The sequence below is a fragment of the Mus caroli genome, unplaced genomic scaffold (assembly GCF_978045245.1).
Source record: "Mus caroli unplaced genomic scaffold, Mus_caroli_1 scaffold_13, whole genome shotgun sequence".
Classification (NCBI taxonomy): Eukaryota; Metazoa; Chordata; class Mammalia; order Rodentia; family Muridae; genus Mus; species Mus caroli.
The window spans coordinates 38,506,708-38,521,773 of NW_028227268.1; the positions used below are offsets into that span (position 1 = coordinate 38,506,708).

General features: G+C 43.9%; 1 protein-coding gene across 21 annotated transcripts in view; it reads right to left on the minus strand.

Annotated features, from left to right (window-relative positions):
* Positions 1 to 15,066, minus strand: part of Synrg (synergin gamma) — an 83,192-nt gene that overhangs the window by 47,500 nt on the left and 20,626 nt on the right. For 8 of the 21 annotated variants that reach the window (XM_085829719.1, XM_085829717.1, XM_085829714.1 and 5 more), the window contains exons 7-12: positions 12,000 to 12,308; positions 10,483 to 10,716; positions 9,541 to 9,618; positions 7,633 to 7,829; positions 6,577 to 6,825; positions 2,801 to 2,934 (exon numbers count right to left, since the gene is read on the minus strand). In XM_085829719.1, coding sequence (XP_085685845.1) covers positions 2,801 to 2,934; positions 6,577 to 6,825; positions 7,633 to 7,829; positions 9,541 to 9,618; positions 10,483 to 10,716; positions 12,000 to 12,308 — 1,201 coding nt within the window. The remainder of the gene's footprint in view (positions 1 to 2,800; positions 2,935 to 6,576; positions 6,826 to 7,632; positions 7,830 to 9,540; positions 9,619 to 10,482; positions 10,717 to 11,999; positions 12,309 to 15,066) is intronic. The other 13 variants (XM_085829732.1, XM_085829731.1, XM_085829726.1 and 10 more) reach the window with 3 other exon arrangements.

Genomic DNA, 15,066 nt, shown 5'->3' on the forward strand with positions numbered 1-15,066 from the left:
AAGGTACATGCACAGTTGTGTGCCACGATAAATGATGACATACACCAGGACAGCAGCTGGGCATGGTGGTCCTTAGCACTTAGGGAGAGAGGCAAGAGGAGAACTGTAAGTTCAAGGTTAGCCTGGTTTACCCAGCAAGTTCCAGGCAAGTCAGGACTGTGTAACAAAAACCCCTTCTCAAAAGAACCAAACCATGATCGGAAGACATTACTCATTTGCTAAGAGCACTTCCTACTTTTCCAGAGGATGCAACTCCAGTTCCCAACTCTCAGGTCAGGTAGCTCACAACTGCCTGTGATATAGTACAACTGCCTGTGCCTGTGATATAGTACAACTGCCTGTGATACAGTGCCAGGACATCTGAGGCCCTCTTCTGCCTCCTTGAGCAACTTCACACATGTGCTATACATTCTCACAGACAGACAGACAGATACAGACATACAGACAAACACACACACACACACACTTTAAAAAACAAACAACAAAACAATCAACCAATATGATAAACAAAAAAAACCCCTAAGATTAAAAAAATAAAAATCTGTCAAAACCCCACACATCTTAGGTCTGGCTACCATTTTAGAACCTTTCTTTTTGTTTTTTTGAGACAGGATTTCTCTGTGTAGCCCTGACTGACCTGGAACTCACTCTGTAGGTCAGGCTGGCCTTGAACTCAGAAATCCACCTGCCTCTGCCTCCTAAGTGCTGGGATTAAAGGTGTGTGCCACCACTACCTGGCTCATTTTAGAACTTTGCCCACAAATTTTAAATCCATCAACTCAAAGACTTTTCCCCCTGCTCACTTGAGAGACTGTTTATATAATATTATCATCTAACAGTTATGTATGAGCTAAGCAACACTGGGGTGAAACTTGAGAAATACAGACCATTACAATTAGTAGTAGAGAAGGGGAGACAGTAACTCATTTCACATGCATGGACTGCTGGAGGAGTTAGAAAAACCCCAATGGTTAGCTGATTTTTGAAATAAGTTTTGAATTATCTCTAGAGAAACCAATAAGGAATGGTGAGAAGCAAACGTCTCTGGAGGGCTGGACTTCAGACTGCAGGAAATGGGCAGAGCAAGAGCACACACAAGGCTTCACAGCAGGCAGAGCCGACCAGAGATAGAGGACACACGCCTTCAGCTTGCTGACTGGATATGATGATATCATGGACCAACCAAGGAAGATTAGTGATGCCGATGTAACAAATATTCGGCTCTCAGTAGGAAGTTAACCTGATTCTATGCAGTAAGTTTGAGATGTCTTGCCTGACTCATTTGGGTAGGATGTGTAAGTTTGTCTGAAGGATGAGGTCAGTGATGGAACGTTTTGTTCTGGTGCCTGATGGATGGGCTGGCACTAAGTACTAGACCCTGCAGGTCCCTTATACATGTTTGGCATATGCTTCTGTTGCCTCACACTGTAACCCAGATGGGCTCCTTTCTTGTGGCACATCTCCAGCCTCAGCTGGCTAAGTGTTAGGATTACAGGTGTGTGTCACCATGTCTAGCTGAGTAGAATATATTCTTTATATTCTTATACTCAGAATAATCTATTTCTGGTCTGAAAACTCCTCTCTCCTGCCTATCTTTATCTACAGTGTGATGTGGGAGGTTTGACTGGGTAAAATGGAAGTGATGGTCCTGACTACACAATCAGGCACATAAGAGAAACACAGTATGTGCTCTGTCTGACAGAAACAACTTTCAAAATAAAACAAATGCAGCCCTATTGTGTACTCAGTCTGCTCTTCCAATCTGTAGAAGGATCTAAACAGAGAGAAGGGGGTAGGCGGAGAGGGTGAGGTGCTGACAGTGCGCTGCCTGAACCCAGGCAGGTGAGGAGCTGCTGATGTGCTAGCCAACCAATGACTCTCTCTAGAGCAGAGCTTCTCAACCTGTGAGGCACGATGCCTTTCGTGGGGGTGTCAAACGATTATTTTGTGGGGATCACCTAAGACCATCAGAAAACACAGATCTTTACATTATGATTCATAACGGTCACAAAATTAGTCATGAAGTAGTAACAGAAATCATTTTACGGCTGGGGGTCAGCACAGCAGGAGGAACTGTAACCCTGTATTCAGGGTTGCAGCATTAGGAAGGTTGAGAAGCGCTGCTCTAGAGGAAAATCTAAGTGAAATGTCTGTGGGTCTGTGTGCAAACAAACAGAAATCTGGAGGTCAGAAGCCACTGATGAAAAAAAGACACATGAATAACGAAAATCCAGGGCCCTGAATTACAATTTTATGGAAAACCAGGAATATGTTATACTACTATAAAATACAAAGTCAAATGCTCTTTTCTCAACAGCTGAGGACTGGTTCTAATAACAGAACAGGAAGCCACTGTGGTGCAGGCACTCAGTTGTCACAAGTCGAGTTAGTTGTTTTCCTTTGTCTCTTTCTCTCTCTTTAGAGAGGGTTCCTCTGTGGAGCCCTGGGTATCCTGAAACTCACTATGTAGACTAGGCTGGCCTAGAACTCACAAAGATCCACTTGTATCTGCCTCCCTTGAAGGGGTGCCTCACCACACCCTGCCCCACAAAGCAGGCTAAAGACAAACATGACAAGCAGGTGTGCACTGGAAGGAGGGGAAGGAGCCAAAGGTCAAGTGGCCACAGAGCACAGAAGCAGAGGGTAACAGTTGGAATGCAGAACACTGCCCAGGGGACATGAGAGGAACAGGCTCATAACTGCTCTCTGGACAGGACATTTGTTGTTTTCAGGCTTATCCCATGGATACCCTTTCCCTAATGGTAGAATGTAATGTTAAACATATTCAACTCTGTTCTACCTGTTTCCATGCTGGGAATTACTGTTTTTTGAGGAAGCAGGCATCTCTTGGAAATCAGTGAAAGAATCATCGATGGATCCTGATTTTGAAGCATCTTGAAAATCCTGGAAGTCATCTTCTTCTGTCTTTCCCACCTAGGTTTACAAAGTGTTAGAGTCAGGTTACTACAGCTGCAATGAAACACTGAACCAAAGCAACTTGGGGAGGACAGGGTTTATTTGGCTTATACCACCTCAACATCACTGTTCATCACTGAAGGAGGTCAGGACAGGAGCTCAAACAGGGCAGGAACCTGGAGGTAGGAGCTGATGCAGAGGCCATGGAGGAGTGCTGCTTACTGGCTTGCTCAGCCTGCTTTCTTATTGAACCCAGGAGGACCACCAGCTCAGGGGTGGCACCACCTGTCCCATAATCGGATCTTATGAAGGGATTTTCTCAATTTAACTCAGCTCTTTCAGGTAACTCTAGCTTGTGTCACGTTGACACAAAACTATAGACAGCACAACTGACCCCTTGTTAACTGGACACATAAACACATCACTGTTAAGTCATAACCTTTCCTTTCTTTTCTTTTCTAAGATCAAACATTAATAACAACTTACAACATAAACATCCCAAAGTTTAAAAGTCTCACAGTCTTTAAAAGTTCAGTCTTTTAAAAACAGCTACTTCTTTTAAACCCAAAGCCTCTTAGCTGTAGACTTCTGTGAAATAAAAACTGAAATACTTCCTTACTTCAGGAGGGAAAGACCAGGACACAGTCACAATCTGAACCAAGCAAAACCAAACCTGCACAGTGTAAATAACTCCGTGTCCAATTATCTGGGACTCATTCCAAGGGGCGTGGTTCCCTTTCCTGGTTCTGTCCTCTGTAGCATACAAAGCTTGTCTTCTAGGCTCCAGCATGCTCCACTCTACTGCTGCTGCTGTTCTTGGTGGTCATCCCATAGCACTGATATTTCCCAAAATGCTGAGGTCCCTAGCTGTACCTGAACTGCACTTTCACCATAGCCCCTCCTAGGCTCTCTTCAGAGACTCCAGCCCTCCCACACAGTGCCAAGCCTCAGCTGTTCTCCAGAAACCCTTCACACCTTCAAAACCAGTACCACCTGGGTGACTCTTACATTACAAAACTCAGCTGTCAGCACATGTTTGGCCATGCCTAGAACACAGCTTTTGTGAGCTAACTCTCTGGAAACACTTCCCAGAAGACTTCACCTCAATGATGCTGGTCTCTTAACCACAGCTGATTGTTTAGCCACAGCTGACCTGCATCCATTGTTCCAGCAATGCAAGGTTTTACTCTAGTGGTTCTGGTCTCTTGCTAATCACAGCTGATTGTTCAGCCCCAGCTGACCAGAACCATAAATTGTCCATATAAAAGGCCTAGGAGAGAGTCTTTATTTCCCTCTGAAACTTCACAAGCCAGGTCTCCATCATCAACATTGCGCTCAACATTCTTATCCTCCAAGCTCCTGCATCGCAGTTCATTTAGCTCTCAACACTCAATGGCTTTTCTGGCCTGAAGTTTCAAAGTTCTTCTACAATCCTCCCCTAAAACAATACTCTGTTATTCTGGTACCAACTTGTCTTAGGATTACTTAGTGCTAATAATGAAACACTGTGACCAAAGTAAGTTGGAGAGAAGAGGATTTATTTGGCTTACACTTCTACATCTGTTCATCACGGAAGGAAGACAGGACGAGAACTCAAACACAGGGCACAGACATGGAGACAGGAGCTGATGCACAGGCCACGGAGAAGTGCTGCTTACTGGCTTGCTCAGCCTGCTTTCTTATAGAACTCAGGACCACCAGCCTACGAATGGCACCACCCACAATCACTAATTTAAAAAATGCCCTACAGCTGGATCTTATGGAGGCATCTTCTCAATTGAGGCCTTTCAGATAACTCAACCCTGTCAGAGGATTTTTACATAGGGAACACAAGGTTATCAAAGTAAATAAATCCTCCCCATACATCAACCTCAAAGATTATCATTTAATTGCTCAATTTAATTACAACTGCCTAATTTCATAATCATGTGTATGTGTGTTAGTGTATGCACATGTGCTGGAATTGAACACAGGGTCTTGTGCATATTAGACAAGTGCTCTACTATGGAGCACATACAGTTCCAGGCAAGAACACAACTGAGATATAGTAACAGAGATGCTTAAGGCAAGAATCCTGTCTCATCGGCTCAGTGGTTAAGAGCACTGACTGTTCTTCCGAAGGTCCTGAGTTCAAATCCTAGCAACCACATGGTGGCTCGCAACCATCTGTAATGAGATCTGACGCCCTTTTCTGGAGTGTCTGAAGTCAGATACATTGTACTTACAGATAAATAAATTAATAAATCCTAAAAAAAAAAAAAAAAGAACCCTGTCTCATATTTTAAAGTATTCTCTAGCACAAATGTAATGAAAGGATTGGCTTAAATAACTAACCTAATATTTCTAAAGTAGTTGGATTACATTTGTCTGGTTGCTGACAGCAATGTTTGCGAACAGACATGACATGAGCCTCTCAGAAGCAGTTGTACACACACATGAAGCAAACACTGGCTACCACCCAGAGCAGCAGATTGTTCACGGTCCATTTGATTTATGGAACAAGCTCACATTACACTGTTCAGAACTTCAGAACTGTAATTACATAACAGAGTCATCGTTCCATGCCCTAAATGGAGATCTACTCTGTTCACGTTAACGATTACTTTCCACTGTATGGAGAAACTGAAATCACTGAACATCGCCTCTGCGATGAGCAGAAACGTTCTAGTCTTCTAACAAGCAGTGGTACTGCTGACATCCTGACTCTGCTGACTTTGGCTGCCATCTCTGAGATGCATATGTTCAAATAGTTGTGCCAAAAAACCTGCAGGACTAGTCATTTTTTCCTACATGACACTGCATATCTGTACATTAAAAATATTGGTTTGCTAATCTGAGAAGTGAAATTTTGAGATAGGATTTACCATGGAGCCATGGCTGGCCTGGAACTCTCTATGTAAACCAGGCTGACCTCAAACTCAGAGATCTCCTGCCTCTGACTTCTGAATGCTGAAATCAAAGGTGTGGACTACATGTCTGGCCTTAAAATCTGTTTGTGTGGGCTGGTGAGATGGCTCAATGGGTAAGAGCACCGGACTGCTCTTCTGAAGGTCCGGAGTTCAAATCCCAGCAACCACATGGTGGCTCACAACCATGTGTAATGAAATCTGACTCCCTCTTCTGGAGTGTCTGAAGACAGCTACAGTGTACTTACATATAATCAATAAATAAATCTTTAAAAAAAATCTGTTTGTGTGTGTGTGGTATATGTATGTGTGCATGTATGTTAGTGTATGTGTGCATGTATGTTAGTGTATGTGTGCATGTATGTTAGTGTATGTGTGTGCACGCATGTATGTTTGTGGTATATGTTTGTTTGTGTATGTGTGCATGTGTAGGACAGAGGTTGACATCACATGTCTTCCTCAACTGCTTAGTTCTCAACAAATATTTTGTGTATTTAAAGAATAATTAAAAACAAAACAATTGAATTTTGTATTTTATTAATGCTTAAAAATTACTTTATTTTTTGAAGAGCTGGGGTCAAATTTAGGATCCTGAGTATCCTAGTGAGAGCTCACAGATGAATCACACCTGACTCCACATTGCTTAATTTCCATATCAAGGGCCCGCCATAATCCAGCAGACTGAATCTCTGAAGGAAAGTTGCCCACATGCACTTTCTGGAATGATCTGGCACACACAAAGTTTCCCACTTACCTGGTTTGATGGGTAGGCTGGCATGAAGCCACTGGAAGTTGGCGCTGCAGCTCCACCCACTGGTCCAACAAGGTTGATACCCATGATGGGCTGTCCAAGGGTGAGGGGCATGGAGCTTGCAGGGCCAGAGGGCATCGCTGTTGGCTGGCTCACTGGGGTAGGCAGAGTCATAGGAAAGCCGCTTAAGGTAGGGATGGGAGCCGCAGGGAACTGGCTCAAAGCATCAGGGCTCATGGCAGGAACACCCCTCTAATGGAACACCAGGAAAACGGAAACATTTTAGCCAGCTGCAGACCATACTCAACATCTGTTCAAGAGAGACCTTCAGGAAGCCTTTCTGTTGTTTCCTTTAGTCGGCCACCAGGAGAACAGTACTGAGGACAATGTGGCAGGATCCACTGCTGTTCTACTAAAAATGCAGCAGATGTGGACCTATTTCACCCATCCAAACTCTCCTCATTTCAACCACCCAACGCTAATACTTAGACATGGTCAGCGCACATCAACTGTGACATTTTTTTGTCTGATGAGTTTGGCTAATTTGCTAAAATCACAGAACGTAAACTAATTTCAAAATATAAGAAAACTTGTTAGCAGCCTAAGTGTACTTTAAGAAATTCTAAGTAAGGGCAAAAAATTGATTTCATTAATTATTTTCACTTTCAAACAAAGGGATAACATGCTAGGATGTTCACTATATAGACTGTATATTTTTGGAAAACTTTATCACAAGGCACCTAAATTTTAATGTACAAGGAAATCTACAAGGCTGTGGTGAAAAGGGGATCCACACTCTTTCAGTCTGTAGAAACAACACACTTGTTCTGACATAAGACACATAGTCTAGGGGCTGGAGCGATGGCTCAGTGGTAAAGAGCACTGACTGCTTCTCCAGAGGTCCTGAGTTCAAATCCCAACAACCACATGGTGGCTCACAGCCATCTGTAATGGGATCCAATGCCCTCTTCTGGTGTGTCCGAAGACAGCTACAGTGGACTCATACACATAAATAATAAATAAATAAATAAATCGTTAAAAAAAAGCCACATAGTCTACCTGTGTCACTGCTACCATGGCGAGAACCGTGTAAAGCTCCTCCTTAGTGAGCCTGCCCGGTGTGGTTCGATTAGCTAAGGCCCATATCTGTCCGAGAGTTTCCCTGGGAAGTCCAGATGACATCAGAATGGGATAAAGTTTAGCAGTATCTATTCCAGTTGGAGTCATTGTGGTTTCTAAAATTTTCTTATAGGCATCTATTGAAAGAAAAATCAAATGACAAATGCAAACACAAATGCAGGGGTTGACTTTGCTGCTGCCACCCTTGGTATAAAAGAATAACCTTAGGTCAAACTGCTTTAACATGGCTGGCATCTGGCTCATGGGGGAGAGGCACCCGCTGATGACTTGAGTTCAATCCCTGGAGCCTTCTGACCTCCACATATATGCAAACCTACACATACATGACTAGGAAAGGCTTCATGTATGTATACAGAGGAGAACAAAGGAGAAAAGGCAAACTGGCAGAAAATGGATAAAACTAAAAAATATACTAAGATCTAGTTTCTGTAGGGTTTCAAGAGAGGAAAGGGATGATATTCAAAATGGACAGATTGGGTTCCGCATGGTTTGGGAGAGTATCTAGCCTTTGAATTGTGGTTGTATGATTAAAATACAAAGCAGACATTTGCCAATTTCTCTGCAGATTTTGCCAAATTCTTCTGCAGAGATCTTGCATCAACATTTATTCAAGTATAGAACAACTCCTGTCTGTACCAGCCTTAGCACTGATGAGCTAATGCACAGACCTCCAGCTTCAATGTGCTGTACAGCAAACCAGACATCTGTGATTTTCTAACCTCAGCACCTGCTCGGCTATTCAGTGTCTATTGATCCATCCTATCCATTTTAGTAAGTTCTTCAACTCAACAATAGTAATGCATATTAAAAAAACAAAACAAAAAACACTAACACCACTTTCCAATGTAGAAAATGATGTTACCCAATCTTTCATTTCATATAGTTTCATAGGACAATCAGAAAAAAAAATTTAAAAAACCATAACCCTTAAGAAAGCACCAAGTATTAAACATACTAGTGTGACTCTTTTTTTTTTTTGTTTTTGGTTTTTCAAGACAAGGTTTCTCTGTATAGCCCTGGCTGTCCTGGAACTCACTCTGTAGACCAGGCTAGCCTCGAACTCAGCAATCCGCCTGCCTCTGCCTCCCAAGTGCTGGGATTAAAGGTGTGTGCCACCATGCCTGGCTAGTGTGACTCTTTTAACAAGATATTTTAAAAACTGTGTATGTATAGGTGTCATGTCTGCATGTCCATCTGTGTACTACACGTGTGTCTAGTGTCTGCAGAGGCAAGAAGAGTGTGGTTATGACTCATAATGTGAGTCCTCCCAGAACCTGGGTCCTCTGGAAGACCAGATGTGCTCTTAACCACTGAGCCATCTCTTTAGCCCCAGTATTGTGATTCTTGATAGGTTACTAGTAGCCTTTGAAATAAGTATCTGATAATATCAGCATTTAAAACACAGTAACACTAATGGCTTGGCCTTTGCCTCATGAGCAATCTTGTCACTCCCAATAAAGCAGTCTTTCCCTCCCTCCCTCCCTCCATCCATCCATTCTTCCCTTCCCTCCCTCTCTTCCTTTCTTTTTCTTTTTCTTTTTTTTGAGACAAGGTCTCACTGTGTAGCCCTGGCTGTCCTGGAACTCAGAGAGGTCACTGCCTCTGTCTGCTGAGTGCTAGGATTAAAGTTGTAGCACCATCCCCAGTCCGTAAAGTAGTCTTAAACATGAGGTTTATTTAGTTTTCTGTACTCATGTAGAAATAAGTACAAGGAACAATTTCTTCTGCATATTTTATAACCACTACAGTAAATATTTAGAAATATCTCTATAGCACTCAGAGTAAAATATCCAGAAGGGAATGCTGGACAAAGCAGCTTTACCTTACCTGGAACCAAACTCTCATTGTAAATCCAAGGAGGCATTCTGGACTGAGCAGGGTCCTGAGAGGGAAACACGCCCACACCTACAAGGTAAGGATGGTTAATATACACATGGTCCAGAGAAAAGCCACAGCTTTTTACACAGAGGAGCACTGGCTGGAGACACTAGAAAAAAGTCACCAATATAATGAAAGTGCTTGGTTTCCAGCAAGCCTTGTTCAGTAACTATGTATTAGAGTATAAAGAAAGAATACAAGGCACCAGATCAATAATCTGGGTTGCAGGAGGCTCGCCTTGTCTAATGTGTATGACAAGTTCAGAGGAGAAGACAACAGGCAGTGGCTTAGAATTACACATGGAAACAGCCTCTTGGGGTTTGTCTCCAGGGCTGCCCACATCCACATTCAGCTCTGCAGTTAAAAGGTTGGATCTGGCTTTTGTGTACGGTACAGGGCCATGCAGGTACCAAGCTTGTGTTCCACTGCAGGCTGAAGACCTGCTGGTCTTGCCTCTGCCCAGAGCCTTGAGTGTATGAATCTGGATCTTCCAGGAAGCAATGCAAACAATTTAGTTCAGAGGGGGAAACGACATTTTCATTGGTGACTTTTCCAGTTATAGCTGAACTTTTTAACCTTTATGGAAAACCAGAAAGTGTGAGGGGAATCAAAGGGAGCTGGTATAAAGCTGAGAGGAAATTTTAGGTCAGGAGTGATTCTGATTAAGAAACAGGGTTATCAACAAACATCACTTGAAAAGGTGTAATACGGTGGATTCAAAGAATTCAGAGCAAAATCGTAGGGGTTATTGGAGAAAAGATTGCATAAATATTTAAGCAAAATTTTAATTAGCACAATCAAGCAGCATCCATTTTAAGATTAATGCTTAAAGTGTTAGCGTCCGAGCGGCGGTTGGTTAAACAAAGTGTGCCGAATGCCCCAGGAGCTCACCACTCTCTTCCTTTGACAGGGTTTGATCTGAAGTCTTTTCTGCCTCTGCACTGGCGGGACCACTCACACATCCATCCACAGCAACCCTGTTATGGGCCATTAAACCAGGGCAGTTGTTACTGGATCCTGGGACTGTGGCTTTGTGCCCAGCATCAGGAGTGTTTAATTTAATGTGTTCCTGCCCAGATGCACGTATATCACAAGACACTAGGAGCTTCTCTTCCAAGGAAGGGCCTAAACAAACAGCACGAAGGAGTATTTGTATATTACTGCATAGACCAATCTTTTCTTCATCCCTTCCCGCCCCCATATTCTCAGGGGAAGGCCTCCCCACAGAGCATGAATTATGTAATAATTTAATCGTTATCCATTTGTGTAGGATTTGAGAGACTTCAGAGGTTTTAGAGAACTTAAAATAATTATGTTACTCTAGTTCTCGGGGATCCTATGCCACAGGAAGTAAAATAACACACTGAGGGGACACTGCTGTGGGATGGTGGCAAGCTTCCACTGCCAGACACAGACACCCCTCCTAGCTAGAGGGAGCTCCCTGTCTGGCCTAGTTCCACATCCACTGAATGGCAAGTCTTATAGACTACGTACAGGTCTCCTAAGACCCTTCCCCAAACACTGTGTCCTGAGATAGACCGTGCCTGCTCCATAATCCCACAGATGATAAAAGCTGAAGTATAGAGATGATTAAAGACTTCCACAAGGCCAAAACGTATCACTGCAGCAGGCTGGCCTCCAATCTAAGCAGACCCTTCTGCCCCTGTCTGCCTTGTGCTGGGATTATCCTTATCATCATATCCTTATATGAATAAGGAGTCCTTCCCCCTCACCCCCTGCCTCCCCTTTTTTGAAACAGGGTCTCATGTAGCCAGGCTGGCCTTGAACTACGTAGCCAAGGATGACTCTGAACTCCTTCTGATTCTTTTGCCTCCATGTCTTAAGGAATGGATTACAGATGTGTGCACCATAGCTGGCTAGAGAGATCACATTTTATGTGTGTGTGTATGCCGTGTGTGTACGCTGATCGTGTGTGACACTGAGAAGACAACATGTGGGAGTCACTCCTCCCCTTCCAGAATGCGCTCTGAGGGTAACAGTCAGCAGGCTTGGTGGCAAGCACTCTGCCTGCCGAGCCACCTCAGCGGACTGAGCCATTGCTCCCCCCACCTTTATTTGTTTATTTTTAACCTTCTATTGATTCTTTGTATAGAAAGACTGCTTTTTAAAGGAGCTCTCTCCAGCACATTATTGTTAACATAATCTTAGAAGGCCAGTCTGCTCCTGAAGTCTCTCCTGTTTCTAACACAGCAGTGAAAGGCTTTAAATCACTATTCTGGTAAATGAGGATACAAAAACTGAATCTAGCCTTGTACTGGTGGCTGTCAATAGTTCTCATAAATGCCACATGTGTTTCTTTGCCAACAGCACTGTATATTTCTACATAAGTAAGAGAAGTAAATTACCCTAGAATATCTTAACACTTTGATAATAACACCAGGAGTTACCTGCTTTCTGCACACTGTGGGAAGCTGAAGCAGCAGATAAACAAGGAATTTGCCCATGGACACCATGTACGGCAAAAGACACTGGAGCCTGAGCTGGAGGCAGAGGCTGTGCCCCAGCCTTCTGTGTGTGTAACTGGCTGAGTGGGGTGCTGGGGAGGAAAGACTGAAAGGGCGGGGCTGTGGAAGAAGACCCGCAAGTGGGAAGCTCAACAGGCCCCTGCACAAAGCCACTGAATTCGTCTTCGCCGGGAAAGGCAGATGATGATGATGAGGAGACAGTTTTAGTAGAATGAGATGATGTGGGGCAGTCTGCAAAATGGAAAATGGCAATGAAACACACAGGAGTGAAAACCAGAGGGCGGGAGACATCCAGATGCAACAACCCCCAGAACTCACTCAAATATGAAGTGGAGGGGACCAAGAAACAACAGCCAAGTGGAGCCGAGTGCACATGGAACACCTTGGTGTATGCTTTGTTCTAAAGATAAGCTTGAGAGCTAGTAGGCATTTGGTTCAAAACAGACAAAATTAACTCAAATTTCCGACCTTCATTTTATTAGGTAGTATTAATTGTGCATCAAAGTGACAATTACTTCTGAAATCTAAGTGGTCTGTCTATCTAGATACTATTTCTTTCTTTGTTTTTTGAAACAGGGTCTCTCTACTAAGCCCTGGCTGTTCTGGAACTCATTCCTTAGATCAGGCTGGCCTTGAACTTACAGAGTTCTTCCTGTCTTTGCCTCCTGAGTGCTTAGATTAATGGCATGAAACACCAGACTCAACTCTAGTAAGATCTCTCAATCTGCCCCCCCTACCCCCCCCCCCAGTAAGAGTGCTGCAGAAAATGAACAAAATTCCACATTCCACTGCTCTATATGGGTGCTGGGGATTTGAACTCAGGTCCTCATGCTTGCATGGCAAGAACTCTTACAAGTTATCTCTCCAGCCACACTGTGGCTTTTATCATTATGTGTGAAATTCACTTACATGATAAATGTGCTCTGCAAGAGCTACATTTAACACAGAACTCACTGATAGTTCCATGTCACTTTGTTTGGTTTTTGTTTTTTATTTTATTTTATTTTATTTTTTTGAGACAGGGTTTCTGTTTAGACCAGGCTGTCCTGGAACTCAATGTATAGACCAGGCTGTCCTTGAACTTAGAGATCTACCTATCTCTGCCTCTGCCTTCTGCATGCTAGGGTTCAAATGTGTGCGCCACCATACCTAGCTGTTTCTTCATGCTTTTAACCTGTTTGAATTGCTTTACTATCTACTAATGTCGAATGTAACAAGGAACAGCCTCTCATTTGAGAAAGATGGTGATAATTCCAAGCTTGTTACTTAAGGACTGGTGGACTAAAATCTGGAATTACCGAAAGTTGTATAAAAGAAGAAAAATGAATATGCAAAAATATTGCTGTAACTTTTTTTTTTTTTAAGAAGAATAAGATCATGCAACATTGAACCCCACGCCTCCCAACAATGGCTGCTGAGGGCACCGGTTAAGGCTCTCTGTGGATTCTCAGCTGCTTTGGATGTCTAAAGATGACTAGGCAGCAGGCTTGGGAATTGCTGCCTCAGAACGGTCTTCTGGAAGAATAGAAATGGCTCCACTTCGAAGTGTCGTCTGTAAGTGTGCTGAACTCTGGCAATCTAATAACACATCAATTGATTACCTCACATGTCTTACTTGCTGCTAACTGCTGACCACAGCTGTGTGTTGACAAGGAAACTTGGTGTGAACAGTGTTCTAGCTACAATGTCCACTGCTCTCTGTCTTTTCTATGTTCAGTGCTAGGTGTGGTTTTAGTCTTAACTTTCAATGTTTGTTTGGGGACAGGGTCAGTTACATAGCTTGGGTTGGCTTAGAACTCGCTATGTACATCCTATGGGCTAGCCTCAAGCTCACAGCTCCCCTACCTTAGAACTCGCTATGTACATCCTATGGGCTAGCCTCAAGCTCACAGTTCCCCTACCTTAGAACTCGCTATGTACATCCTATGGGCTAGCCTCAAGCTCACAGCTCCCCTACCTTAGAACTCGCTATGTACATCCTATGGGCTAGCCTCAAGCTCACAGTTCCCCTACCTTAGAACTCACTATGTACATCCTATGGGCTAGCCTCAAGCTCACAGCTCCCCTCCCTTAGAACTCGCTATGTACATCCTATGGGCTAGCCTCAAGCTCACAGTTCCCCTACCTTAGAACTCGCTATGTACATCCTATGGGCTAGCCTCAAGCTCACAGTTCCCCTACCTTAGAACTCGCTATGTACATCCTATGGGCTAGCCTCAAGCTCACAGTTCCCCTACCTTAGAACTCGCTATGTACATCCTATGGGCTAGCCTCAAGCTCACAGTCCCTCCTTAGAACTCGCTATGTACATCCTATGGGCTAGCCTCAAGCTCACAGTCCCTCCTTAGAACTCGCTATGTACATCCTATGGGCTAGCCTCAAGCTCACAGTCCCTCCTTAGAACTCGCTATGTACATCCTATGGGCTAGCCTCAAGCTCACAGTTCCCCTCCTTAGAACTCGCTATGTACATCCTATGGGCTAGCCTCAAGCTCACAGCTCCCCTCCTTAGAACTCGCTATGTACATCCTATGGGCTAGCCTCAAGCTCACAGTTCCCCTACCTTAGAACTCGCTATGTACATCCTATGGGCTAGCCTCAAGCTCACAGTTCCCCTACCTTAGAACTCGCTATGTACATCCTATGGGCTAGCCTCAAGCTCACAGTTCCCCTCCTTAGAACTCGCTATGTACATCCTATGGGCTAGCCTCAAGCTCACAGTTCCCCTACCTTAGAACTCGCTATGTACATCCTATGGGCTAGCCTCAAGCTCACAGTTCCCCTACCTTAGAACTCGCTATGTACATCCTATGGGCTAGCCTCAAGCTCACAGTTCCCCTACCTTAGAACTCGCTATGTACATCCTATGGGCTAGCCTCAAGCTCACAGTTCCCCTCCTTAGAACTCGCTATGTACATCCTATGGGCTAGCCTCAAGCTCACAGTTCCCCTACCTTAGAACTCGCTATGTACATCCTATGGGCTAGCCTC